This window comes from Saccopteryx leptura, chromosome 10, assembly GCF_036850995.1.
Source record: "Saccopteryx leptura isolate mSacLep1 chromosome 10, mSacLep1_pri_phased_curated, whole genome shotgun sequence".
Classification (NCBI taxonomy): Eukaryota; Metazoa; Chordata; class Mammalia; order Chiroptera; family Emballonuridae; genus Saccopteryx; species Saccopteryx leptura.
The window spans coordinates 62,319,225-62,346,570 of record NC_089512.1 but is presented as its reverse complement, the minus strand read 5'-3'; the positions used below and the strand labels follow the sequence as shown (position 1 = coordinate 62,346,570).

Here is a 27,346-nt window from a genome sequence, read left to right as displayed (position 1 = left end):
TTTGTCATTTCTGTCTGGTTTTTTTTATACTTGTTATTGCTTTATTTAGGTGTTCATTATGTCCATCCATTGTTGCTCTAAGATCTCTGAGCATCCCAACAATCATTATTTTAAACTCTGCATCTGGTAATTTGGTTATTTCCATCTCACTCAGTTCTTTTTCTGGGGATTTGTCTTCTTGATTCATTTGGATTGCATTTCTTTGTCTTCCCATTTTGTCTGTGTATATACTCTTCCTTTGGATGTGTTGTTTCTGTAGCTAGTTGAGTCTAAGGTTGGTATTGTCTGCCTCTAATTTTCAGTTGTGTTGTTTCTACATCTTCTTGGGTTGGCATCAGCTGTTGTTTGTAATCTGCTGTGGACTGCTTATCTGCTATCACTATTATTTTTGCTATTTGTGTTGGTATTTTCTATGTCTTAGCTGGATCAGATGTGAGGAGCCCTTCCTTAAGCTACCTCTCTAACAAGGGTTGTTAGGTCCTGAACTGACGCTCTTCGTATGTGCTGCTGGATGTGCCTGCCCTGGACTTCCCTGGCTGGAGCCTGGTGCAGATTGGTGGGGGTCATTGCCTATGACTGGCTCTTATCTACCTTTTTGGAGCTACAGGTGATCCAGATCTTGTGGCTGCCTCTGCTTGGTCCAGGTGCCATTGTAAATATCAGCTGCACTCCTAGGCTAGCTTTTATCTACTCTTGGCCTGGGGGAAGTTCTTCTGAAAGTTCAAGCTCCCCTGAGACTCACTTTCTGCTGCCTCTTATTGTTGGCTACTTGTTGGGCTCAGTAGTGTAATTCAGTGATTAGATATGTATTGGATGTGGTTTGCCTCTTAGTCTCAGATGTCTTTATGCAGACTTTTTATTTATTTATTTATTTTTCTTTTTCAGCACTCACAAGGTTGTGGTCCCATGGGACCAGTGAGTGTTGCCTCTATGCTCCCATTGTGTGGTTTATGCTGCCCCCCCCCACCTCCACAGTTTCTGCCTCGGGCATTTGAGCTTGGGCGTTGACAGTACCAGCCTGCCTCCATGGCTGCCATGGCTTCCGCCATCCAGGTGGGCCTGCGCAAGCCCGTTTGGACTGACCCGATGTTGCCTGGGCTCCAGCCACCACACTGCAGTAGTCTGGATTGTACATGAGCTCTGACCTCTGCAGTGGCTTGCCCCAGCTTCCACCACTGTGGGCGGCCTGGGTGTGCCTATTTGGACCACTTCCACTGTCGCCTGGGCCTTAGCTGCCACCAAGGGCAGGCCTGCGCCGCAGGCATGATTGCATGTGAGCCGGGACCCATGCAGCAGCTGCCATGGCCTCTGCCTCTGCGGGCTGGACCACACGCAGCCGCTCGGACCACTTCCCCTGTCACCTGGGTCTCAGCCACCACCAGGGACAGGTACATGCCGCAGGAGTGATTGCACCGAAGCTTGGACCTCCGTAGCCGCCACCACGGCCTCCACCTCCATAAGTCGGCCCACGTGGCCCGATTGAACTGCACCGGTGGTCGCTTGGGCTCATGCCCAGGGCAGGCCTGTGCACTCGCACCGATCTCCACAGTGGCCACTGTGGCTTCTGCCTTCATGGGTGGGCCGCACGCACTTGCTGGGAGGCCCTGGCTCCTGCAGCTGCTTCCCGTGCCACTGGCCCACCCACCGCCCTCCTGGTGAGCATTCAGCAGCATGGAGGGGGGTGTAGCTCACACCCCAGCACTCACTACCTGTGTCCCTAAGTGCTGCCTGCCTCTAAGTGCCTCTTTGTTCTAACTTGGGGAGGAGAGCCTCCAATGGATGGGGTTATATCTTCCTTTTGCTGGTGTTGCTGCTCCCAGGAAAAATGTTCACTTTAGATTTGGGGCGTGATTCAGCTCAGGGGTTAGGGTGTCCATCCCTCAAAGTGTCTCGCCCTATGCCTCCAAGACCACACTCTCTCCTGGCGACTTCAGTCCTCCCAGTGTTCTCTGCTCCTGAAGCTCCGGGCAGGTGGCTGTGAGCGAGGCTTTCCGTGCCGTCCCCTTAATATGGAGCCTGGGTCCGGGAGTTCTGTCTCCTTTTCTCAAACAGTATCTAGGCTCCTTTCTCAGCCAAATACAGTCCGTTCGCCCTTTCCAGGCTCCAGGGCTCTAGGCTGGGACTCCAGTTCTGGTCTAAGGACCCACAACCCACAACTCACAGGGAAGTCCTTCCCACCGCAAGAATCCCTCCCAGCTGCTGCTTGCTCCAATAGCAGGGCAGCCCTTTCTGTGTCTCCGCCTTTCCTACCAGTCTCAGTGTTCTTTGGTGGTCCTTGGCTGTAGATTCCTCTTAGTTTAGTCCAAAGTTGGTCTTTCAAGATGACTGTTCTCAAAATTAAGTTGTAATGCACTTTGGTTCTGGGATGTGGGAGTTGGAACGTCTGCCTACATGTGGCCATCTTGTCTCCTTAACCAACACATTGTTATGTGGCACATGATGGTAGTTTATTTTTTTCAATCTTAGTGTGTTAAATTTCATTTTTTTAGAGATCCCATTTATTTGCTTAAAATTTTAATCTTTTTATTTATTTTTCTTTCATACTGTGTATTTTCTTTTATACATTCAGAAAAGTTATTTTAATGTTCTTGTCTGCTAATTATGAGATGTGGGTTATCTGTGAGTTTCTTTTACTTACTGTTTTTTCTTTTGATCATTAGCTATTATGACTTATAAATTTTGATTTTATGTTAAAAATTGTATATAAAGTAATTGTAGAGGGTATTATTATTATTTAAAATATTTTTTTTAGTGAGAGGCAGGGATGCAGAGAGACTCCCACATGTGCCCTGAGCGAGATCCACTGGTGTAAGAAAATGGCTGGAGATTAAACTGCTGCCCTGAGACAAGTCTTTGGTGTGGAGTTTGGAACGCCAAGTCCTGTGGGGGAAGAATGCTGCCCCGGCCAGCACTGATAAGATTGTTTAAAGGAAGCAACTGATTCCTATAGCTATTTCCTGCATACCTGAAAGATCATCCTTCTCTGCACCTGAACCCATGCTCTGATAATTTAACCTAGGCTCTGCTAACTTGCTGGATGAGCAAAGAAACAAATAAATACAATGAGGCTGCAGAGATCTGGGCTCTCAGTCCTAGAGGCTGGGAGTCCTTCCTACCCATCTTTTCTTTATGTTGTGTCTTGTGTGTTTTTGCTTAAGTCCTGTAGCGCCTTCCTTTCGTGCACACCCATTGCTGAGCTGGTCTCAGCAACCTGGCAAGCCCATTAGAGGGTGATGCTCTGCCCATCTGGGCCCTTGCTCTTTTGCAACTGGAGCCAGTTTTTAGTGCCTGAGGTGGAGGCCATGGAGCCATCCTCATGGCCTGGGGCCAACTCGCTCCAATTGCACCATGGCTGCAGGTGAAGAGGAGAAGAGAGAAAGAGAGAGAGAGAGAAGTTAGAGGGGTAGGGGTAGAGAAGCAGATGGGCACTTCTCCTGTGTGCCCTGATTGGGAATCAAACCTGGGACATCCAACGCTGGGCCGTCGCTCTACCATTCAGCCAACTGGCCAGGGCTAAAATGACATTATTTCTCTGCAGAAAAACCATGTCTTTTTTTTTGTATTTTTCTGAAACGAGAAGCAGGGAGGAAGAGAGACAGACTCCCACATGCGCCTGACCAGGATCCACCTGGAAAGCCTGCTAGGGGACAATGCTCTGCCCATCTTGGGCGTTGCTCCATTGTGGCTGGAGCCATTCTATTGCTTGAGGCAGCGGCCATGGAGCCATCCTTAGCACCCGGGCCAACTTTGCTCCAATAGAGCCTTGGCTGTGGTAGGGAAAGAGAGAGACAGAAAGAAAGGAGAGGGGAAAGGTGGAGAAGCAGATGGATGCTTCTCCTGTGTGCCCTGGCCGGAAATTGTACCTGTGACTTCCCCATGCCAGGCCAATGCTCTACTGCTAAATCAGCTGTCCAGGGCCAAAACCATGTCTTTTCTTTTGTCAGATAGCTAAATTGAGCTGTTGATCAATTAAATCAGGAGTTGACCTAAGTTAGAGTTTTGTTGCTGAGTTATTGAGCTTTAGTTACCTCTGGTTTCAAATGTCTTTAGAGTGAGAATTGTCCTGTATTATTAGGACAGTCCTTCCAGCAGCTTTTTGGGATATAAACTTCCCAAGACAGGAAATCTCTCTCTGAATGCCTTACTCAGCCAAAACATAGGCAGTGGGAGGAAAAAGTTTGCATTTGAGGCTCTTCCAGATTCAAATCTGTAATACAAGCCCACATGACCATTATTAAAATCTCTATCAGTTTCTCCTTACTTCAGCAAAGTCTCTATGCCTATAGAGGCCCAATCCAGTGCCATTGATGTTCACACCTGATAAATGCTTCCAGGTTCAAAATTAGCTATTGATTTGTATTCACCTAAGAAAGGCTCACCCTTTCTGAAATTTAGTTCCTTTAAATTTATTTATATTCAAAGTGCTCCTCTATCTTTGAAATACTTACTTTTTTTTAAGCCTTTCTGTTTATTTCTAGTTAATACAGAATAAAGGATTGTTTGGTATGTCCTTCTATATCCTAACTAAAAGTAAAATTCTGGAAAACACTATTAAAAGGAACTGTTTCATATGGCATACATTATATAACTTATTATGGGGAATACTAATAATTTAAAAGTATTTTAATTTTATGCTTTCTTTCAATCAAATAGTAAAGCTTTAAGAGTAATTTATCAATATAAGAAGATAGTTCTTATTTCTAAGTAAAAAGTCTACATTGATAAGATAGGTATAAGATTATTTATAATACCATTTTATAGAAATGCATTCCATTTTTCTTTTAGGAATTTTTGGAATGTGCTCATGAAGCCTGCAAAGTCCACAATCTTCAGCCTGTGAAATTTTTTCTAGAAAAAATGATTCAGACATATGAAATGATGATTGTTAGACATGGGTAAGATTATAGATTAACACTGTCTGCTAGTGTTAGATGTTATTTGAAAATTAAGCCATTAAAACAACTAAATTTGTATATCAAAAGACTCAGCAAAGTTTGTATGCTAAGTGGCTAGGGAGGAAACATCTCCCCCACTTCCCACCCCAACCCTTATCTCAGTGGCTTAAAAACAAAGGTTTATTTCTTTCTCTTGCTATGTGTCCAGTAAGGATTGGTAAGGAGCGCTCATTCAGTGACACAGCACTAATGACCATCACAATTTGCCCTTTTGGTTATCAAATATGTTATTCACTCTTCTTCATGAACATAAAACACACTTTTCCCTTCTTTGGGAGACAACCTAAAAGTTCCAGTCAGTCAATGAACCAGACTCAAAATTCAGGGTGTCTAGGTGATGCATGATAGTTTCTGTATCAAATTTGGAAGTTGTTATTCTTGATCCAGAGACCTATGAACTGGAAAGACAAGTTATCTGCCTGCAATGCCTGTGGCTGAGGCCAGGCAGGCACACGTTGGATTCAGGCAGACGGTAGAAAAACTGTGGAGCTGGAAAAGCATTGGGTCATTTTGTTTAATAAAGTCTCACAACGGCGGAAAAGCACACAGGCAGGGGAAAACACCTCTCAGGCAAACAAACAGCAAAATGGTCCCTCACAGTGGCGGGCAGGTTATCTGTGCATCCGCAATCCCTCATCTCTCTTGAGCGCAAGCACCCACAGCCTTATATAGACCATACATAGGTGGCGTTGCTGTGCACCTATGCACCAATCAAGCAAAGTGCTTGCAGCTGGTAACCCCGCGAGCAAACCTAACACAGCTGCCCCACAATGCCCTTTACACACCCAGTATTATTGTAGTTGGTTTACCAGAACAGGATTATTGGAGCGAACACTCCCACTCAGAAATTGAAGAGTAGGAGGCAAATAGGAGACATAGCCAACACTGATTGGTAGCATTTCTGAAACCCAGCTGGGCATGTGGGAGCCCTGATTCCAGAGATAAAGTGAAACTAATGGAATTTAAACTTCAGGACTTCTCACTTGTAGGGGTCCCTCTAAGGAGTCATAATTTGTTATATAAGGTATCATTGAACTGGCCTTAGACATTTTGTATTCATAATTACATATGTATTTTTTTCTTTCGAGAGCTTCCTCCACGAATTGTATAAACTTAAAAGCCCAGTAAACCTGGATTTATTTTGCTTGATTCTCCCTGGGAGGTGCTTTCCAATGAACCCTTTTCTGTGAACCTTGGTTCAACTTTCTGAGATGTCTTCATTTTCATTTTCTTTCCTGGTCACATGTGAAGTGGACAACAGAGAAAATGTCCTTAAAGTTGAGAAATGTTTTCAGCCTGCCACCAGCCTATAGAAAGTTGAAGTCTCAAAGATATGATTATTTTAAAGGCAGGATTAAAAACAAAAAAATAAAAAAACAGCCTTTGTATTATGTAATTTTTCAAACTTTTGCAGAAATAGGGACATACTAGTACAGTCAACCCTCATGCATCCAACACCCAAGGATCATGTTTAAGTCTTGAACATTCACATGTGTTTTAGCCTAGACTCATGGTTTTTTTGTCAGTAAACGCTCTCAAAACCAATAAGCTTTTTAGCTATTGGATTCCAGGCAGCTGTATGTGACAATAGCCACAATTACAGTCCTTTTAATTATACCTTTTGGAAATTTCTTATAGTATTCTTGAACCTATCAGGCTTAATTGAGAGGACCACACTCTTAATCTGTTTTCCCTAGACTATTTTACCCTCCTGCAATGATTACTGGATGCCATATTAATCTTTCATAGGTTTTAATAAAGTGCTACAATGCCCCTACCCTTGAATTGATCCTTGATGCCAGGCTGAGTTGATCTTTGTTGTTCAAAGATTCTCTCAATTTATATTTTAGCAGTTGGAGATGAGAAAAAATTGCCTCTTTCAATCCTGCAAGTTTCCTGAATTTCTATTTTCTTTCATTCTTGCAAACTGCCCATTTTTTTCATGGAGTATTTCTTTCTTGTATTTCCTTGTTAAATGCAGCTATCCACTGCCATTCTATACTAATACTATTATGTTTACTATCCTTTTCTCCAAAAACTATAATTTTATTAGTTACATTACCTGTCTTTCAGTTCACCTCAATGGGATAAATTTACCAAATGTTTTATCATTGCATAACATGAACTGCCAATCTTTTAGCCTCTAATAACTGTTTTGTTTTTGTTTTTGCCACCTATGACCTAAAATCTAAGCTGATGCCACGTACTTCAGTCTTCTTATAGCAAGAATATCTTTCCCCTTCTAGGATAGGCTAGGATATTCTGTAGAAGCAATCAGCACTCAAATTTAGTGACAAAAAAAAATATTTATTTCTCATTCATGCTGTGTTCATCATAGGTTAACATGGAGGTTCTGCTCATCATAGTTACTTGGGGTCCCAGCAGCTACCATCTCAGCATTGTGGGTCATAGCTGTGGTAGAGAGAAAAAAGAGAACTCTGTAAGGTCCCTCTCTGGCAAATCTCTATTCCATGGTAGGAAGTAACACCCATAATTTCTACTTATTACTCATTAGTCACCTATTATTTCCACAGAAAGTAAGGAATCCCACTATGTGCAAGAGAAAAGATATTCAGAAGTATTTGGTCAAGAGCACTAACAATTACTATAGCAAGTAAAGACTTGAAGAAAGAGAGAATCCTTTTTACTCCTCTCCTTAGAAGGACCCAAGTCATTTTTTTTTTTTTTTTTACAGAGAGAGAGAGAGTGTCGGAGGGAGGGATAGATAGGGACAGACAGACAGGAACAGAGAGAGATGAGAAGCATCAATCATTAGTTTTTCGTTGCGACACCTTAGTTGTTCATTGACTGCTCTCTCATATGTGCCCTGACTGAGGTGCTACAGCAGACCAAGTAACCCCTTGCTTGAGCCAGTGACCTTGGGTCCAAGCTGGTGAGCCTTGCTCAAACCAGATGAGCCCATGCTCAAGCTGATGACCTCGGGGTCTCAAACCTGAGTCCTCTGGATCCCAGTCTGACGCTCTATCCCACCGCGCCACCGCCTGATCAGGCAGTTGTTTTTTTTCATTTTATGATTATACAATTGTTAAGTTTTCATTTTCTGGAGACTTTAAAAATTATATTCTATTCTGTAGATAATGGTATTAATGTAGAGAATTTGATCTAGAGATCAACCAGTTTAAAAGTTAAATAACATTTTCCTCATAGCTGAGAAAAATGTACATAATTTCAAAAATTATATGTAGTCATTATAGGGCAAAATTTTATGTACTACTATATAGGCAAATTTACTATTTTGCCTATATAGGCAAAATTTATTACTATTTTTAGAATCTTATTGTACAATTACTTCTTTTCCTTAATAGTTTTATGTTAGTAGGAGAGCCTTTTGCTGCTAAGACAAAAGTTCTGCATGTGCTGGCTGATACTCTAACTATTATGAATGAACGTGGCTATGGAGAGGAAGAAAAGGTTGTTTATAGAACTGTGAACCCCAAATCCATTACTATGGGCCAACTTTTTGGACAGTTTGATCCAGTGTCTCATGAGGTAATCTATAATATTAACATTCTCAACTTTTACTGATAATGCACATTAAACCCAGAAATTTAAATTTCATATTATCACTTTGTAGTTTTATAGAGGAACCTTTCCAACTCTTCTTTTTTTTCCTCTTCAGTGGACTGATGGTATTGTGGCTAACACTTTCAGAGAATTTGCCTTATCAGAGACACCTGACCGGAAATGGGTTGTATTTGATGGTCCCATTGACACGTTGTGGATAGAGAGCATGAACACAGTATTGGATGACAATAAAAAGGTAGAGTCATGATGATTAAAAACAAAACATGCTAGGGTTAGGGTTAGAAAAAAAAAAGAAAAAAGAAAAAACAAAAGATGCACAATATGAATATAACTAACACTACTGAATTGTAAACTTAAAAATGATTGATATGGTATATTTAATGCTATATATATTGTTTACCACAATTTTAAAGAGCAAAGCAAAGCAGCTATAGACATGCTTAAGGACTGTTACATATTCAAGAATTAGTCACCTAGGACTGTATATTTTAAATAACGGATTAATCAACTTGCATAGTTTATAAATTATCTTTTCAATTAAAACTATCCTGTAATAAATCATTTGCTTAATTTTTATAGAATAAAAGTATAATGTATTAAAATTACTGTGTTAGCAGGAAGCCATAGTAATGTAATAGGTGATAGTAAGTTGTAAAGTGTGATAATAAGTTGTAAAGTAACTCCAGACCTATGGTTTCTTCAGAACTTTTAATTAATATTTTAGGAAAAAAGAAAAGCACTGCATTGCTTTTTAGAAAACAGTGAATGCTTCAGTACTTCAATGTGCTGTATTATCTTAGAAGCTGTGAAATATATATATACAAAATAACTGGAAAGTAGAAGGCTCCTAGTGTTTATTTTAACTGAGAGATATCATGGATATAGTGTAAAATGTGCACTAACTTTAAGTTTAGATTCTCTGATTTTTTTACATAAATAAACACTCATATAACTATCACCTAAATGAAAATCTGCAAAATTTCCTGTATCCTACAAAGTTCACTCATGTCCCTTCCCAATCAATACACTCCATGGACAATCACTATTTTGACTTCTGCTATGATAAATTAGTTTTGCTGGTTCTTGAACTTCATGTAAATGGAATTATACTCTTTAGTGGTTTCTTTCCTTAGGTTAATATAGTAAATATAGTATCTGTGATATTCATATTGTTATAGTTCCATTTTATTTATTCATTGGTTCATTCTTCTTATGTCTGTGTAAGTATTCTACTGTATGGATTTGCCATAATTTATTTTCATCTCATATGAAATAACTATACCACTAAACAAGGAAATTAATTTAATTAGCATAAACATATACTCCAGTACTTTATCATAGGTGGTTGGTTATTTATTCATATGTTTCTTTCATATAATTAGTCGTATTAATCAAGCTAAGGAGGGAGCAAGTAAACAGACAAAATACAGTGATGATTCAGAAGAGAGGGGTTAATCAGTAGAATCCAGTCAAAGAATTCATAGCCATTTGGAAAATGACAGAGAGAGCTGCCTAGGAAACTATAGGATACTAGAACATTACTCAGAACCTGATTGAGTTGAAGACCATAAACTATTAGTAGCAGTGCCAAGGTCTGCTTTTCTGAGATTTTTCTCTAATAGCCTCAGCAATTTGGGGGTGTGTATAGATAATGTTACTTGACTGGAAATACAGGAAGACTTTAAAGATATTTTCATGAGAATCATAGATGTGTTAGTTAGACCATAGTACAGAAGCTGCTTAATAATGGAGGAAGTAAGAACAACAGGGATATGAAAATGAACAGCAAGTATAGTAGGAGTTAATGAATGAGAGAGCTGGATGGGTAGGAATCTGTGGGCAGAGACTGGGATGCTTGAATTTAGTTTTTTAGAATTGTAAAGTGTTCCAGGATAGAAGGTCTCATGTATATAAGTGGATGGCTAGAGTGGAGTAGGAAAAAAGTAAGTGAGGGTAAGGTGGTTAAAGATCCAAGTTTTGTGATTCTTTCTCTTCCATATTAGCACTGGAGCAGGCCGGAGTTTGAAAGGGATTAAACCAGGTACCAAAGGCTTTGACTAACAAGGGGGAATAATTAGGTGCTGGTGAGTGACAGCCACAAGTAGGAGTTGTCAAAGGAGCAAGGGTTGTACTGGAGGGTGGAGTAGAAGTATTCGGAAAACAGCATGAGGGTATGAGGAGAAGGCTGACTCTATCTCCCAAATTTGTAGTAAGTAGAAGAATATTTGCTGAAATAATCTGGTAGAAAGTTAAAAGTATTCCACCTGTTCAATAGGCCTTTCTGCAATGATGTAAATATATGCACTGTCCAGTAAGGTAGCCACTTGTTCACATGTGGCTAATTGAGTATTTTACTCATATTTTGAGCATTTGAGATGTGGCTTAGTGCAATTAAAGAACTGACTTTAAATTTTCAAACTTTAATTAGTTAAAATTAAATATAAGTAGCCACATATGATTACGGGTTAGCCTATTGTGCAGTCTGGATGTAGACCACTTATTTATTTTATAGATAAGAAACATATCCAGGCCCCGGATAGTTGGCTCAGTGGATATAGTGTCAGCCCAGTGTGTGGAAGTCCTGGGTTTGATCCCCAGTCAGGGCACACATGAGAAGCAAACATCTGCTTCTCTTCCCCTCCCTCTCCTCCTTCTCTCTCTCTCTTCCCTTCTCGCAGCCAGTGGCTCCATTGGTTCTAGTGTCAGCCCTGGGTGCTAAGGCTAGCTTGGTTGATCCTAATGTCAGCCTCAGGTGCGAAGGATAGCAGTTGATTCAAGCATTGTCCCCAGACGGGAATTTCCTGGTGGATCCTGGTTAGGGCATATGGGGGAGTCTGTCTATCCTTCCTCCTCTCACTTAAAAAAGAAAAAAAAGGAAACATCCAGAAATGTTAAATGCCACATTGTTTACATATAACTATATAAAGGCCAAATCTAGGACTAGTGTGATAATGGTAGGAACAGAAAGGAAACTCTGAAAAATAAATGAATAGGAAGAATTTAAAAGACTTAGCAATGAAATTGATTTGTAATATCAACAATTAATAACAATTATAAAATTATTAAAAGTTAATGATAATTCCAAAGTTAGAAGTCAAAGAGATTAAGAAAACAGAATAGCTAATGGACAAAGAGTTTAGCAGAAAGGGAGCAGTTGATAAATTCAGTTTTTACATATTTGATAAAAATATATTTTAGATTAAAAGAGACCAAAAGGGCATAGCAGACACATTGCATGCTCATTGATTAAATTTTGGTTTAAATAAGTCCATTAAAAAGACATTTCTGGTATGACTGAGGAAATTTGAATATTGGGTGAGTTGATGATATTAGATGATATTAAGGAATTATTAGAATTTTTGTTAAATGTGATCATATTATTGTGATGATATAAAAAAGTCCTTATTTTTTAGATAAATATTGGCATATTTGGATGTATGTGTAATGTTCTTTTTAAATAAATGAAGCAAATATGCAAAATGTTAACATTGATAAAATCTAGGAGATTGGTGATATGAGTGTTCATATTATTCTTTTCTATCTTTTTCATTAATAAAAAGCTCTTCTGACAACTTTATAAAATCAGGATATATCATAAAATTTTGTTAATAACAAAAACTGAGATTTATATAGGATTTTACAATTTCTGTAGTATGTCATGTAGTTCTCCTCCCTCCTAACTCTATGAGAGAGAAATTATCCCTGTTCATAGATGAAGAAGCTGAGACTCAGGGATGCTTACAAGTAAGTAATTGACAGAGCTAGACCTAGAATTATGATTTTCTGTCTTTCTATCTAATACTTATTATGTCATATCACAGGATATACATTATCTTATAAATAGAATAAATTTTCATCTGAGAAGTTTGAGAATTTTTTACATAAACATTTGAAAAATAATTCCTTTTAGCTTTGCCTTATGAGTGGAGAAATCATTCAGATGTCCCCTCAAATGAGCCTCATCTTTGAAGCAATGGATCTTTCCCAGGCCTCAGTAAGTTAATAATTTAATATAATTGTAGTTTACTTCTTTGTTCATTTAGTCAACAGTGTTTTTTTAGTATGTCTCAGAAGATGAGTTAGGCACTAGGACTACAAAGATGGATAAGATACAGTGTATGCTCATTTAGGGAGCATGAGAAGCATGCCCATAAGTAGTCCCAATATAGAGCTACATGTAAGTTCTTTAAGAATATGGAGGGGGTAGATTACCCCAGAGGGAAATGGATAGAGGAGGACCATGGAAAACAGTTGAGTGTTTGATCTGGTTTTGAGGAGTAAGACTTTTCCAGGGAGATTGGTTGGGGCCGAGTATTCTAAATCATGACAAGATGTAAAGACTTGAAACCCTGACATGCCTGGAGAACTGTAAATTCAAATAGCTTTATCTAAGATATGTGAAGCTGTAGAGAAAGCAGCCACATCGTGAAGGGCCTTATAAGTCATGCAAATTAATAGTTAATAACTGCCAGATAGTACTTGTATTAAAGCAACATTGTAAAAAGAAAATTTGTTCTTTTTTTTTCCTAGCCTGCCACTGTAAGCCGCTGTGGCATGATTTATTTGGAACCGTCACAGTTAGGGTGGGAACCACTTGTGTCTTCATGGATGAGTTCACTGAATGGACCTTTCCAAGAATCAGAACATCAGGCTTTACTGAGAGGACTTTTTGACTGGTTAATACCACCCACGTTAAAGCTTCGTAAGAAAAAGTGCAAGGTAACACTATAATTCTCTGATCCACTCAAGTTTCTTTAGTTTTCATTCAACTTGGCTAAATCTCAAGTCACTATGATAGGAAACTAACTAAAATCAGTTTCTCCCTAGACATTTAGTGTCACTTTTTAAAAAACATTGAAATGTTTATTGTGACAGTGATTCACCTGCAGTTTTAATAAATAATGGAAATTCCATGTACATATTACCTAATTTCCCTCAATGTTAACATTTTGCAAGACTATATTATAATATCACAAGAAGGATATTGACATTGATACTATCTACTGGTCTTAGTTTCTCCTAGTTATACTTGTACTCAGAGGTGTGTGTGTGTTTGTGTGTGTTTATCCCTCTGGATTTTATTTTTAAATTATTTTAAAATTACATATAAAGTGTACAACATGATGATTTGATATACATACATGTAGTGAAATGATTACTATAGTCAAGCTAATTAACATCATCTTCTCAAATAGTTACCATAGGTTTTGTGTATGTGTATGATAAAAGCACCTGAAATCTACTCTTTTAGCAAATTTCCAGTACTGATACAGTATTGTATCAGTATTATGACCTCTAGTCATCATATCATACATTAGATCTCTAGACTTATTTATCCTACATAATTGTAACTTTTTACCCTTTGCCCGGTGTCTCCCTATTTTCCCCATCTTTCCACCTCTGGTATCCACCACTTTACTTTCTGGTTCTATGTATTTGACTTTTAGATTCCACATGTAAGTGATATCATGAAGTTTATTCCTTTCTGTGTCCGGTTTATTTCACTTAGCACAATGTCTTCAAGGTTAATCCAAATTGTTGCAAATGGCAGGATCTCTTTTTTTAAAGGCTTAATAATATTCCATTATAATAATACAATATCTTGATCTGTTCATCCACCAACAGACTCTTAGTTTGTTTCCATATCTTGGCTATTGTGAATAACGCTGCAATGACATGGCAGTACAGATATCTCTTTGTGGTACTGAACTTATTTTCTTTGATTATATACCCTGAAGAGGGATTGCCAGGACATAAGGTAATTTTATTTTTATTTTTAATTTTTTTTATTTTTTACAGAGACAGAGAGAGTCAGAGAGAGGGATAGACAGGGACAGACAGACAGGAATGGAGAGATGAGAAGCATCAATCATTAGTTTTTCATTGCGCATTGCAACACCTTAATTGTTCATTGATTGCTTTCTCATATGTGCCTTGACTGCAGGCCTTCAGCAGGCCGAGTAACCCCTTGCTCTAGCCAAAGACCTTGGGCTCAAGCTGGTGAGCTTTTGCTCAAACCAGATGAGCCCTCGCTCAAGCTGGCGACCTCGGGGTCTCGAACCTGGGTCTTCCAAATCCCAGTCCGACACTCTATCCACTGTGCCACCACCCAGTCAGGCTAGTTTAAATTTTTTTTTTTTATAATAATTTTATTTTTTTAATGGGGTGACATCAATAAATCAGGATACATATATTCAAAGATAACAAGTCCAGGTTATCTTGTCGTTCAATTATGTTGCATACCCATCACCCAAAGTCAGATTGTCCTCTGTCACCTTCTATCTTGTTTTCTTTGTGCCCCTCCCCACCCCCTTTCCCTCTCCCATTCCCCCCTTCCTCCCATAACCACCACACTCTTATCAATGTCTCTTAGTTTCACTATTATGTCCCACCTACGTATGGAATAATACAGTTCCTGGTTTTTTCTGATTTACTTATTTCGCTTCGTATCATGTTATCAAGATCCCACCATTTTGCTGTAAATGTTCCGATGTCATCATTTCTTATGGCTGAGTAGTATTCCACAGTGTATATGTGCCACATCTTCTTTATCCAGTCATCTATTGATGGGCTTTTTGGTTGTTTCCATGTCCTGGCCACTGTGAACAATGCTGCAATAAACATGGGGCTGCATGTGTCTTTACGTATCAATGTTTCTGAGTTTTTGGGATATATACCCAGTAGAGGGATTGCTGGGTCATAAGGTAGTTCCATTTTCAGTTTTTTGAGGAACCACCATACTTTCTTCCATAATGGTTGTACTACTTTACATTCCCACCAACAGTGGATGAGGGTTCCTTTTTCTCCACAGCCTCTCCAACATTTGCTATTACCTGTCTTGCTAATAATGGCTAATTGAACAGGTGTGAGGTGGTATCTCATTGCCGTTTTGATTTGCATTTCTCTAATAGCTAAAGAAGATGAGCATCTTTTCATATATCTGTTGGCCATTTGTATTTCTTCCTGGGAGAAGTGTCTATTCATATCCTCTTCCCATTTTTTTATTGGATTGTTTGTTTGTTTGTTGTTGAGTTTTATGAGTTCTTTGTATATTTTGGATATTAGGCCCTTATCTGAGCTGTTGTTTGAAAATATCATTTCCCATTTAGTTGGCTTTCTGTTTATTTTGTTATCAGTTTCTCTTGCTGAGCAAAAACTTCTTAGTCTGATGTAGTCCCATTCATTAATTTTTGCCTTCACTTCTCTTGCCATTGGAGTCAAATTCATAAAATGCTCTTTAAAACCCAGGTCCATGAGTTGAGTACCTATGTCTTCTTCTATGTACTTAATTGTTTCAGGTCTTATGTTTAGATCTTTGATCCATTTTGAGTTAATTTTTGTACAGGGGGAGAGACTGTAGTCCAGTTTCATTCTTTTGCATGTGGCTTTCCAGTTTTCCCAGCACCATTTATTGAAGAGGCTTTCTTTTCTCCATTGTGTGTTGTTGGCCCCTTTATCAAAAATTATTTGACTATATATATGTGGTTTTATTTCTGGACTTTCTATTCTGTTCCATTGATCTGAGTGTCTATTTTTCTGCCAATACCATGCTGTTTTGATTGTCGTGGCCCTATAATATAGTTTGAAGTCAAGTATTGTAATGCCCCCAGCTTCATTCTTTTTCTTTAGGATTGCTTTGGCTATTCGGGGCTTTTTATAGTTCCATATAAATCTGATGATTTTTTGCTCTATTTCTTTAAAAAATGTCATTGGAAGTTTGATGGGAATTGCATTAAATTTGTATATTGCTTTGGGTAATATAGCCATCTTGATTATATTTATTCTTCCTAGCCAAGAACAAGGTATATTCTTCCATCTCATTATATCTTTTTCAATTTCCCTTAACAATGGTTTATAGTTTTCATTATATAAGTCCTTTACATTCTTTGTTATGTTTATTCCTAAGTATTTTATTTTTTTTTGTTGCAATCGTGAAGGGGATTATTCTTTTGAGTTCGTTCTCAGTTGTTTCATTGTTGGCATATAGAAAGGCTATTGACTTCTGTATGTTAATTTTGTATCCTGCGACCTTACTGTATTGGCTTATTGTTTCTAGTAGTCTTTTTGTGGATTCTTTGGGGTTTTCGATGTATAGGATCATATCATCTGCAAAAAGTGATACCTTTACTTCTTCTTTTCCGATATGGATGCCTTTTATTTCTTTGTCTTGTCTGATTGCTCTGGCTAGAACTTCTAGTACCACATTAAATAAGAGTGGAGAAAGTGGACAACCCTGTCTTGTTCCTGATTTAAGGGGGAAAGCCTTCAGTTTAGTGCCATTTAATATGATGTTAGCTGATGGTTTATCATATATGGCCTTTATCATGTTGAGATATTTTCCTTCTATACCCATTTTGTTGAGAGTCTTAAACATAAAATTGTGTTGTATTTTATCGAAAGCCTTTTCTGCGTCTATTGATAAGATCATGTGGTTTTTGTTCTTTGTTTTGTTGATATGGTGTATTACGTTAACCGTTTTACGTATGTTGAACCATCCTTGAGATTCTGGGATGATTCCCACTTGATCATAATGTATTATTTTTTAATATGTTGTTGTATTCGATTTGCCAGTATTTTGTTTAGTATTTTAGCATCTGTATTCATTAGAGATATTGGTCTGTAGTTTTCTTTTTTTGTGCCATCCTTGCCTGGTTTTGGTATGAGGGTTATGTTGGCCTCATAAAATGTGTTTGGAAGTATTGCTTCTTCTTCAATTTTTTGGAAGACTTTGAGTAGAATAGGCACCAAGTCTTCTTTGAATGTTTGATAAAATTCACTTGTATAGCCGTCAGGGCCTGGACTTTTATTTTTGGGGAGGTTTTTAATGGTTTTTTCTATTTCTTCTTTATTGATAGGTCTGTTTAGGCTTTCTGCTTCTTCTTGACTCAGTCTAGGAAGGTTGTATTGTTCTAGGAATTTATCCATTTCTTCTAGGTTGTTGATTTTAGTGGCATAAAGTTTTTCATAGTATTCTACAATAATTCTTTGTATATCTACGGTTTCTGTGGTGATTTCTCCTCTTTCATTTTGGATTTTGTTCATAGGAGTTCTTTCTCTTTTTTCCTTGGTAAGTCTTGCCAAGGGTTTGTCAATTTTGTTGATCTTTTCAAAGAACCAGCTCCTTGTTCTATTAATTTTTTCTATAGTTTTTCTGTTCTCTAATTCATTTATTTCTGCTCTGATTTTTATTATCTCCTTTCTTCGGCTGGTTTTGGGTTGTCTTTGTTCTTCTTTTTCTAGTTCCTTAAGGTGTGAAGTTAAGTGGTTCACTTGGGCTCTCTCTTGTTTGTTCATATATGCCTGAAGTGATATGAACTTCCCTCTTATCACTGCTTTTGCTGCATCCCATAGATTCTGATATGTCATATTGTCATTTTCATTAGTCTGTATATATCTTTTGATCTCTGCATTTATTTCTTCTTTGACCCATTCATTTTTTAAAAGTATGTTGTTTAGTTTCCACATTTTTGTGGGATTTTTTTCCTCTTTTTTGCAGTTGAATTCTAGTTTCAAGGCTTTATGATCAGAAAATATGCTTGGTACAACTTCAATTTTTCTGAATTTGCTGATGTTGTTTTTGTGGCCCAACATATGGTCAATTCTTGAGAATGATCCTTGTACACTGGAGAAAAATGTATACTCAGTCACTTTGGGATGAAATGTCCTGTAGATGTCTATCATATCCAGGTGCTCTAGTGTTTTGTTTAAGGCCACTATGTCTTTGTTGATTCTCTGTTTGGATGACCGATCTAGAGCCGTCAGCAATGTATTGAGGTCTCCAAGTATGATTGTGTTTTTGTCAGTTTTTGTTTTAAGATCAATAAGTAGCTGTCTTATATATTTTGGTGCTCCTTGGTTTGGTGCATATATATTAAGAATTGTTATGTCTTCTTGATTCAGTGTCCCCTTAGCCATTATGAAATGGCCATTTTTGTCTCTGAGTACTTTTCCTGTCTTGTAGTCAGCATTATCCGATATGAGTATTGCTACACCTGCTTTTTTTTGGATGTTATTTGCTTGGAGTATTGTTTTCCAGCCTTTCACTTTGAATTTGTTTTTATCCTTGTTACTTAGATGAGTTTCCTGTAGGCAGCATACAGTTGGATTTTCTTTTTTAATCCATTCTGCTACTCTGTGCCTTTTTATTGGTGAGTTTAATCCGTTTACATTTAGTGTAATTATTGATACTTGTGAGTTCCCTATTGCCATTTTATATCTTGCTTTCTGTTAGTTTTGTGTCTTGTTTGATCCTTCTCTTTCGTTTTTCTATCTTTTGTTTTTATTTGGTTGTATTCCATACATCTTTCCTCTGTTGCTATCTTTTTTATCTCATGTGCTTCTGTGGTGGTTTTTTCAATGGTGGTTACCTTTGACTAATGAAAAGGATCCCTACCCTGTTCATTGTAGCGAACTATTTTGTGAGTACTTTTGCACTCCATCGTCCTTTGCTACTGTTAATCTCCATCTTCTCCCCCTCTTTCTTTTTGTTGTTGTCACAGTTTAAATTTGGTTTTATTGTGTTCTTCTTGGAGCTTTTACTTGTGGCTCTGTTTTTTTTTTGTTCTTTGTATCTGATTGGAGAACCCCCTTTAGTAATTCCTGGAGTGGGGGTTTTCTGATGATAAATTCCCTCATCTTTTCTGTATCTGTGAATGTTTTTATTTCTCCTTCATATTTGAAGGATAGCTTTGATGGGTATAGTATTCATGGCTGAAAGTTCCTCTCTTTCAGGACTTTAAATATTGGAGTCCACTCTCTTCTAGCTTGTAGAGTTTCTGCTGAGAAATCTGATGATAATCTAATGGGCCTTCCTTTATATGTTGTATTCTTCTTTTCCCTGGCTGCCTTGAGAATTTTTTCTTTGCTGTTGGTTTGTGTCAATTTCATTATGATATGCCTTGGAGTAGGTTTGTTGGGGTTAAGAAAACTCGGAGTTCTGTTTGCTTCTTGAACTTGAGGCTTTAGTTCTTTCCACAGGCTTGGGAAGTTCTCATCTATTATTTGTTTGAGTATGTTCTCCATTCCATTTTCTCTCTCTTCTCCCTCTGATATACCTATTATTCTTATGTTATTCTTTTTGATGGAGTCAGATAATTCTTGTAGGGCTATCTCATTTTTTTAAATTTTTGAGTCTCTTTCTTCTTCTCTCTGTTGTGCCTCAAGTTGCTTGTCTTCTATTTCACTAATCCTCTCTTCTATCTGACCTGTTCTATTAGCTAAGCTTGTTACTTCGTTTTTCAGCTCGTGAATTGAGTTTTTCATCTCTGTTTGATTTGTTTTTATAGTTTCAATTTCCTTGGACATATATTCTTTGTGTTCATTGAGTTGTTTTCTGAGCTCCCTAAATTGCCTTTCTGTGTTTTCTTGTATATCTCGGAGGATTTTTAGGATTTCTATCTTGAATTCTCTGTCATTTAGCTCCAAGGTTTCCAATATATTAAATTTTTTCTCCATAGATTTTTCCTCATCTAGCTGTGTTACCTCTCTTTCTTTTGTATCCATGATATTCGATTTTCTCTTCCTTAATGGCATCTGAGGGTGGTTTTGATGATAGTATTAATGAGATTTAATAAAGAATAAAAAGTTAAAAAATAATAAAAAAATAATAAATCGAAAATAGTTGTTTTTTTAAAAAAAATTAATAATGAAATAAAGAAAAATAAAATAAAATAAAAATTTTTTAAAAAAGGAAATTATTCCCCCCCCTCCTTTTTTCCTCTCCTCTCCTCTCCCCTCTTTCTTGAGGAAATCTTGTGGTTAACTGTGAATTATAACAAACAATGCCTGTGATGGAGGGCCTGAATTGGGGAAAAGTAATAAAGGGGCAAAAAAAAAAAAAAAAAAAAAAAAGAAAAGAAAAAAAAAGAAAAACGAGAAAAAGAAAAAAAAAAGAGCGTATGGACCCACAAAAAGCAAATAAGGAAAAAATTTGGGTCAAGAATAAAATGATTTGCTTTTAGGTGTTGGTTGTCTAAGAGTTATGATGAGAGGAATAAGAGGAAAACGGAAAAATGGGGAGACATTAAAAAATTACTATTGTATTTAGTGGAACAAGAACTAGATAAAATGGAGAGCCAGGGATGGGAGCACTGCTAGTGAGTTAAAAAGGTGAAGTAAACCCCCCCCCCCAAAATGCCACAAACATAAGTTTGAGTCCCAGATAAGATAATTTGTTTGTTATTGAGGTTTGAATGAGAGGAGATGTAAAGGAGAAAAGAAGAAACTAATATAGAGGGAGAAAAGAAAGAGAGAGAGAGAAAAAAAGAGGGAACCACTAATAGAAGAAAAAAGAAAGGAGAGAGAGAGAGAGAGAGAGAGAGTTAAGGGTTTTGGAGTGCAACCCTCATAGAGAGAAAGGAAGAGAAGAGAAAAGATAATGGGAGATGTAACACTTATGGGTAGTGTAGTTCAAGGAGAGGAGAGAGTAAGACCGGCAGAGAGTTAATCGGCCAAATTGGAGGAGGAAAAAAAGTATCAAGAATGAAGATAAGAGAAACAAACGAACAAATATAATAAAATGGGATAGGTTATAAAGTCTGCAGATTATTCTTGATTTTGAGAGGTTATCTTCTTGCTTTTTCTTTTCTCTCCCTCTTCCTGGTCGGTGACTCTGTACCCTGGGTTCTGCCCCTTTGGCACGCTCAGGTAGAGGTTTGCAGTTGATAAGTCTCTATGGCAATGTCATGTATTGTGCTTTAGTCTCATTGGCAGTCGAGGCTATTAGCATTTATAGGCTCCGACAGTGAGAGAGTCCGTGTTCCTGGAGCCTTTCTCCTAGTCTTTCCTTCATCAATTAGTAGCCTGATAATCCAGCTATGGGGTTGCTGCTGCCTCTGCCTGGATAGTAAAAGGCTCAAAGAGCTGGCAACTCCCCACTCTATTTCCACTCAGCACAGGGCTCTGGGTAAGGCTCAGTCAGTCAGAGCTGCTAGCATAATCAGGCGGGCTTTCCGCCCACTCAAAGACCTCTGGTTCTGTCTGCCACTCTGTCCGGTAACACAGGCGGGCGCCCACTTCCGGGGCGCTTGGAGGAAACTCTCACTCACTGGCTGCGCGCGCAGACCAGGATATCTGGCCAGCAGTCTCACACTCTGAGTGAAACCCCCAACCACAGGGAAAAGTTGCAGCGTTGGAATTGAGTCTCGCTCCGTCCCCGTGTGCGGCTTTTGCAAGGCACTGGGGCGGCCCGAGATTCCGCTTTGGCCCACACAAAGGCCCCTGACTCTGCCCCTCTGTGCAATAACACGGGCGCGCACTGCCGAGGCACTCAGAGGAATCTCTCATTCACTATCTGCGCGCGCAAACCCGGATATGAGGCCGGCCGCGTTTCCCTCTGAGTGAAACCCCCACCAGCACGGAAAATCTCCACCGTTGGAATTAGTTCTCACTCCCTCCCGTGCGTGGATTTCCCAGGGCGCTGGGGCTGCCCAGAGACTCTGCCCTCAGCCCACAGAAAGGCCTCTGACCCTGCCTCTCCGTGTGGCAACACGGGCACCCACTCTCGGGGCCTAGGAAGAAATCTCTTGCCCACTAACTGCGCACCAACCAGGAGACCGGGTAAAATGGCCGCCCTGCTTGTCTTTCTTTGTTTGGGTTTGGCGCGAGTGTTAGCTTGTATTGCCCGGGTTGCCACAGGATCACTTTTTCCTCGGCTTGGATCTCCGTGCCACAGCCTGGTTCAGCCGTTTGTGTCGTGGCCTGAATCTACTCACCCCCTTTGCCCGCCTCAGTTTCTATATTCACAGTTACCAGAGAAAGCCACCCTGTTTAGGTTAGTGAGGAAGGCGGAGCTTTTCTTACTCCCTATTTCCTTCGGGGTTTGGTTATATATTTAGCCAATTTTTCACTCGACCATACCTTTGGGTGTATTGCAAAGCATCTGGAGGCTCCAAGTATAGGTTTTCTGTTTCTGGTTGAAGATCTTGTTGAGTTTTGGGGGAGATTTATCGGAATCGCTTCCTACCCCGCCATTACTCTGACGTCATCTCGAGTTTTAATTTTTTGAGGCTCCTCCATACTGTTTTCCATAATGGCTGTACCAATTTATGTTCCCACCAACAGTGCACAAAGATTTTCTTTTCTCTATATCCTCACCAACACTGCCATCTATTTCTTTTTTAAGTGAGTGGAGGGGAGATAGTGAGACAGACTCCAACATGTGCCTTGACCGGGATCCACCAGGCAGCCCTCATCTGTGGATGATGCTCAAATCAGCCAAGCTATCCTCAGCCCCCAAGGTTGACGTTCAAACCAATGGAGCCACTGGCTGCAGGAGGGGAAGAGGGAGAGAGAAAGGGAGAGAGAAAAGGGGAGAAAGTGGGGGAGAGAAGCAGATGGTTGCTTCTCATATGTGCCCTGACCGGGAATCAAACCAAGGATGTCCATACACTGGGCCAATGCTCTTTCTACTGAGCAAACTGGCCAGGGCCTATTCTTATTTTTAATAATAGCTACCCTAACAGGTGTGAAGTCATATCTCATTGTGAGGTATTTTTTCCCCCAGTGGATCAGCCTATTTATTTATTTATTTTTTGTTTGTTTGTTTGTATTTTCATTGTGGTTTTGATTTGCATTTCCCTGAGGATTAGTGGTGCTGAGTGCCTTTTTGTATACCCATTGGTCATTTATATGGTCTTCTTTGGAAAAAAAGATTATTCAGATCTTTCACCCATTTTTAAATTGCATTGATGGGTTTTTCTGCTATTGAACTATATGAGTTTCTTATATATTTTGGATAGTAACCCCTTAACAGATATATGGTTTGCAAATATTTTCTCTCAATCCATAGGTTGCGTTTTCATTTTGTTGTTTCTTTTGCTGTGTTTCTACTGTACTTTTAGTTTCATGTAACTCTACTTTTTAATTTTTGCTTTTGTTGTCTGATATTATGTTGTTATATTTTAAAAAATTATTTCTACCTAACCAATGGTAGCACAGTGGATAGAGCATTGACCTGGGGTGTTGAGGACCGAGGTTCGAAGCCTCAAGATTGCCAACTTGAGTGTGGGCTCATCTGGCTTGAGTGTAGGGTCACCATTTGAATGTGGGATCATCAGCATGATTCCAAGGTCACTGGCTGGGCTTGAGCCCCTTGGTCAAGGCATGTATGAGAAGCAATTAATGAAGAACTAAATTGACCCAATTACAAGTTGATGCTTCTCATTTCTCTCCCTTCCACTCTCTCTCTCTCAAAAAATTATTTCTAAGGCCAATGTCAAGGAGCTTCTCCCCTATGTTTTCTTCTAGGAGTTTTATAGTTTCAGGTTTTACATTTAAGTCATTAACTCATTTTGGATTGATTTTTGTATGTGATATAAGAAAAGGATCCAGTTTAATTCTTATACATGTAGATATTCAATTTTCCCAACACCAGTTATTGAAAAGACTATCCTTTCCTCATTGTGTATTCTTGGTACCCTTGGTGAAGATCAGTATACTGTATGTGTTTAGATTTATTTTGGGGCTTTCTATTCTGTTTCATTGGCTCACATATCTGTTTTTATGTCAGTACCATACTGTTTTGATCATTAGAGATTTATAATACAGTGTTTTTCCCCATTCCCTTGTCTGTGGGGGATATTTTTCAAGACCCCCAGTGGATACCTGAAACCTCAGATAGTACTGAACCCTACATATACTATGTTTTTATATACATTCCTTTTCACTTAACGGAAGTACTTTATGGCTTCTTTTTGGCATACTTGATCACCAACATCACTATTCTTGCCTTCAGAGCTATTTTTAAGTAAAATAAGGTTACTTGAACACAACCACTGCAATACTATAACCATCAACCTGATAACATAAACAGTTACTAAGTGACTATGGGTATGATTCATATTCTGGACAGGATAGAGTGGGGTGGTGCAAGATTTCATGACACTACTCAAAATGGTGCATAATTAAAAACTTATGAATTATTTATTTATGGAATTTTTAATTTAACATTTTGGACCATGGTTGACCACAGGTAACTGAAACTGGGAAATGTGAAACTGTGGATAAGGGAAGACCACTATATAATTTGAAATCAAGAAGTGTGATGTCTTCAACTCTGATCTTATTTCTTAAGGTTATTTTGGCTATTTGGAATATTTTATAGTTCCATACAAATTTTAGAATTGTTTTTCTATTTTTGTAAAAAATATTATTAGAATTTGATTAGTGATTGAATTGAATCTTTAGATTGCTTTAGGTACTATGGAAATTTTAACAATTTTGATTTTTCAAATCCATGAACAAAGAATATATTTCCATTTATTTGTATCTTCTTTGATTTCTTTCATTAATGTTTTATAGTTTTCTATATACAGAACTTTCACTTATTAAGCCAAACTTATTCCTAAGTATTTTATTCTTGCTGTTGCTATTGTAAATGACATTGTTTTCTTGATTTCCTTTTCAGATAGATCATTATTGATATAAAGAAATGCAATTGATTTTTGTTTGTTGGTTTTGCATCCTGCAGCTTTACTAAACTTGGTTATCAGTTCTAAGTTTTTTGAGTATGAAATCTGTAGAGTTTTTCTGTATATAAAATCATATCATCTCCAGAAATAATTTTAAATTTTACTTCTTCCTTTCTAGTTTGAATGCCTTTTATTTCTTTTTCTTATCTGATTGCTTTTGTTAGTACTTATTATTGAATAGAAGTGGTGAGAGTGGGCATCTTTGTCTTGTATCACATCTTAGAGGAAAGCTTTCAGTTTTACCCCATTGATTAAAATTTTAGCTGTGGCCTGACTGGTGGTGGTGCAGTGGATAAAATGTTGACCTGGGATGCTGAGGTCCCAGGTTCAAGCCCTGAAGTCACCAACTTGAGCGTAGGGACACTGGTTTGAGTGTGGGATCATAGACATGATCCTATGGTCACTGGCTTGAGCCCAAAGGTCACTGGCTTGAAGCCCAAAGTCCCTTGCTTGAGTCCAAGGTCAATGGCTTAAGCATGGGGTCATTGGCTCACCTTGAGCCCCCTGGTCAAGGCATATACAAGAAGCAATCAATGAGCAACTTTAGTATCACAACTATGAGTTGATGCTTCTCATTTCTCTCCCTTTCAGTCTCTTTCTCTTTCTCTCTCTCTCTCAAAAAAAGATTTTAGCTGTGGGCTTTTAATAAATTGCCTCTATAGCAGCGGTTCTCAACCTGTGGGTCGCGACCCTTTCTGATGGCTTTAGGCGACCCCTGTGTTTTGGTCATGGGACCCCCGCCGGGGTCGCGACCCACAGGTTGAGAACCGCTGCTCTATAGTATTGAGGAACTTTTATTTTTGCTCTTGCCTCATTCATATTTTTATTTTTTCCAATGAGTTCTTTTTAAATTTATTATGTTTCAAGTGTCCCACTCAATACATTGTGCCCCTTGTGCCCCATGCAAAGTCTTTCCATTCCCATTTCACCCCTTTTGCCTCCCCCACCTCCACTGCCCCCTTTACCTCTGGGAATTGCTACCCTGTTGTCTCTATCTATGTGTTATGTAAATATAACTTGGCTAATGCTTTCACCTTCTTTAATCCCTTCCCCTCTTCCCCTTTCTCTCTGACAACTGTCCATCTATTTCCTGTGACCTTGCCTCCATTTCTATTTTGTTTCTCAGTTTATTGTGTTTATTAGATTCCACATATAAGTGAGATCGTATAGTATTTGTCTTTCTCTGACTGGCTTTTTTTCACTTAGCATAGTAATCTCCTGGTCCATCTATGCTGTTGCAAAAGGTAAGATTTCCTTCTTTTTTACAGCTTCATTGTATTCTATTGTGTAAATATACCACAGCTTTTTTATCCACTCATCCACTGATGGACATTTGGGCTGTTTCTGGATCTTGGCTATTTTAAACAATGCTGCAATGAAATGGGGGTGCATATCTTCTTTTGAATTAGGGTTTTGGGATTCTTAGAATTTATTTCTAGAAGTGGGATAGCTGGGTCATAGCACTTTCATTTTTAATTATTTTGAGGAAACTCCATACTGTTTTCCATGGTGGCTGCAAGAGTCTGTATTCCCACCAGCAGTGCAAGAGGGTTCCCTTTTCTTCACACCCTCTCCAGCACTTGTTCTTTGTAGATTTGTTAATGAAAGCCATTCTGGCAGTTGTGAGGTGATATCTCATGTGGTTTTAATTCCATTTCTCTAATGATTAGTGATGTTGAACTTTTTTTTAATATGCCTATTGGCCACTTCTATGTCCTCTTTGGAGAAGTGTTAATTTATATCCTTTGCCAATATTTTAATTGAATTGTTTACCTTCCTGATGTTGAGTTTTAAAAATTCTTATAAATTTTGGTTATTAACTCCTTATCAAATCTGTCAGCAAATATGTTCTATTGAGTGAGTGGGTTGTCTTTTTATTTTGTTAATGTTGTCTTTTGCTATGTAAAAGCTTTTTAGTTTGATATAGCCCAATTTGTTTATTTTATCCTTTATTTCACTTGACTGCAGAGATAGATCTGTAATAATTTTGCTACTACAGATGTATGAGAGTCTACTGCCTATGTTTTCTTCCAATATTTTTGTGGTTTCGTGACTTACATTTAAGTCTTTTATCCATTTTGAGTTTTTTTAGTTGGTGGTTTAGTTTCATTCCTGTCCAATTGCATGTACCTGTCCAATTTCCCTAACACCATTTATTAAAGAGACTGCCTTTACTCCATTGTATACTCTTGCCTCCTTTGTAAATATTAATTGACCATAAGGCATGTATTTATCTCTGGGTTCTTTATTCTATTCCATTGATCTGTATGCCAGTTCTTATGCCAGTACCAGGCTGTTTTGATTATAATAGCCTTGTAGTATAACTTTGGAAATATTTTATTTTTTTAATTTATTTTTAATGGGGCGACATAAATA

At 38.4% G+C, this 27,346-nt stretch overlaps 1 protein-coding gene across 1 annotated transcript in view; it reads left to right on the top strand.

The window, feature by feature from the left end:
- Nucleotides 1–27,346, top strand: part of DNAH12 (dynein axonemal heavy chain 12) — a 399,320-nt gene that overhangs the window by 182,527 nt on the left and 189,447 nt on the right. The window contains exons 30-34 of the mRNA XM_066351331.1: nt 4,786–4,895; nt 8,282–8,465; nt 8,596–8,736; nt 12,412–12,495; nt 13,032–13,220. Of these exons, the coding sequence (XP_066207428.1) occupies nt 4,786–4,895; nt 8,282–8,465; nt 8,596–8,736; nt 12,412–12,495; nt 13,032–13,220 (708 nt within the window). The remainder of the gene's footprint in view (nt 1–4,785; nt 4,896–8,281; nt 8,466–8,595; nt 8,737–12,411; nt 12,496–13,031; nt 13,221–27,346) is intronic.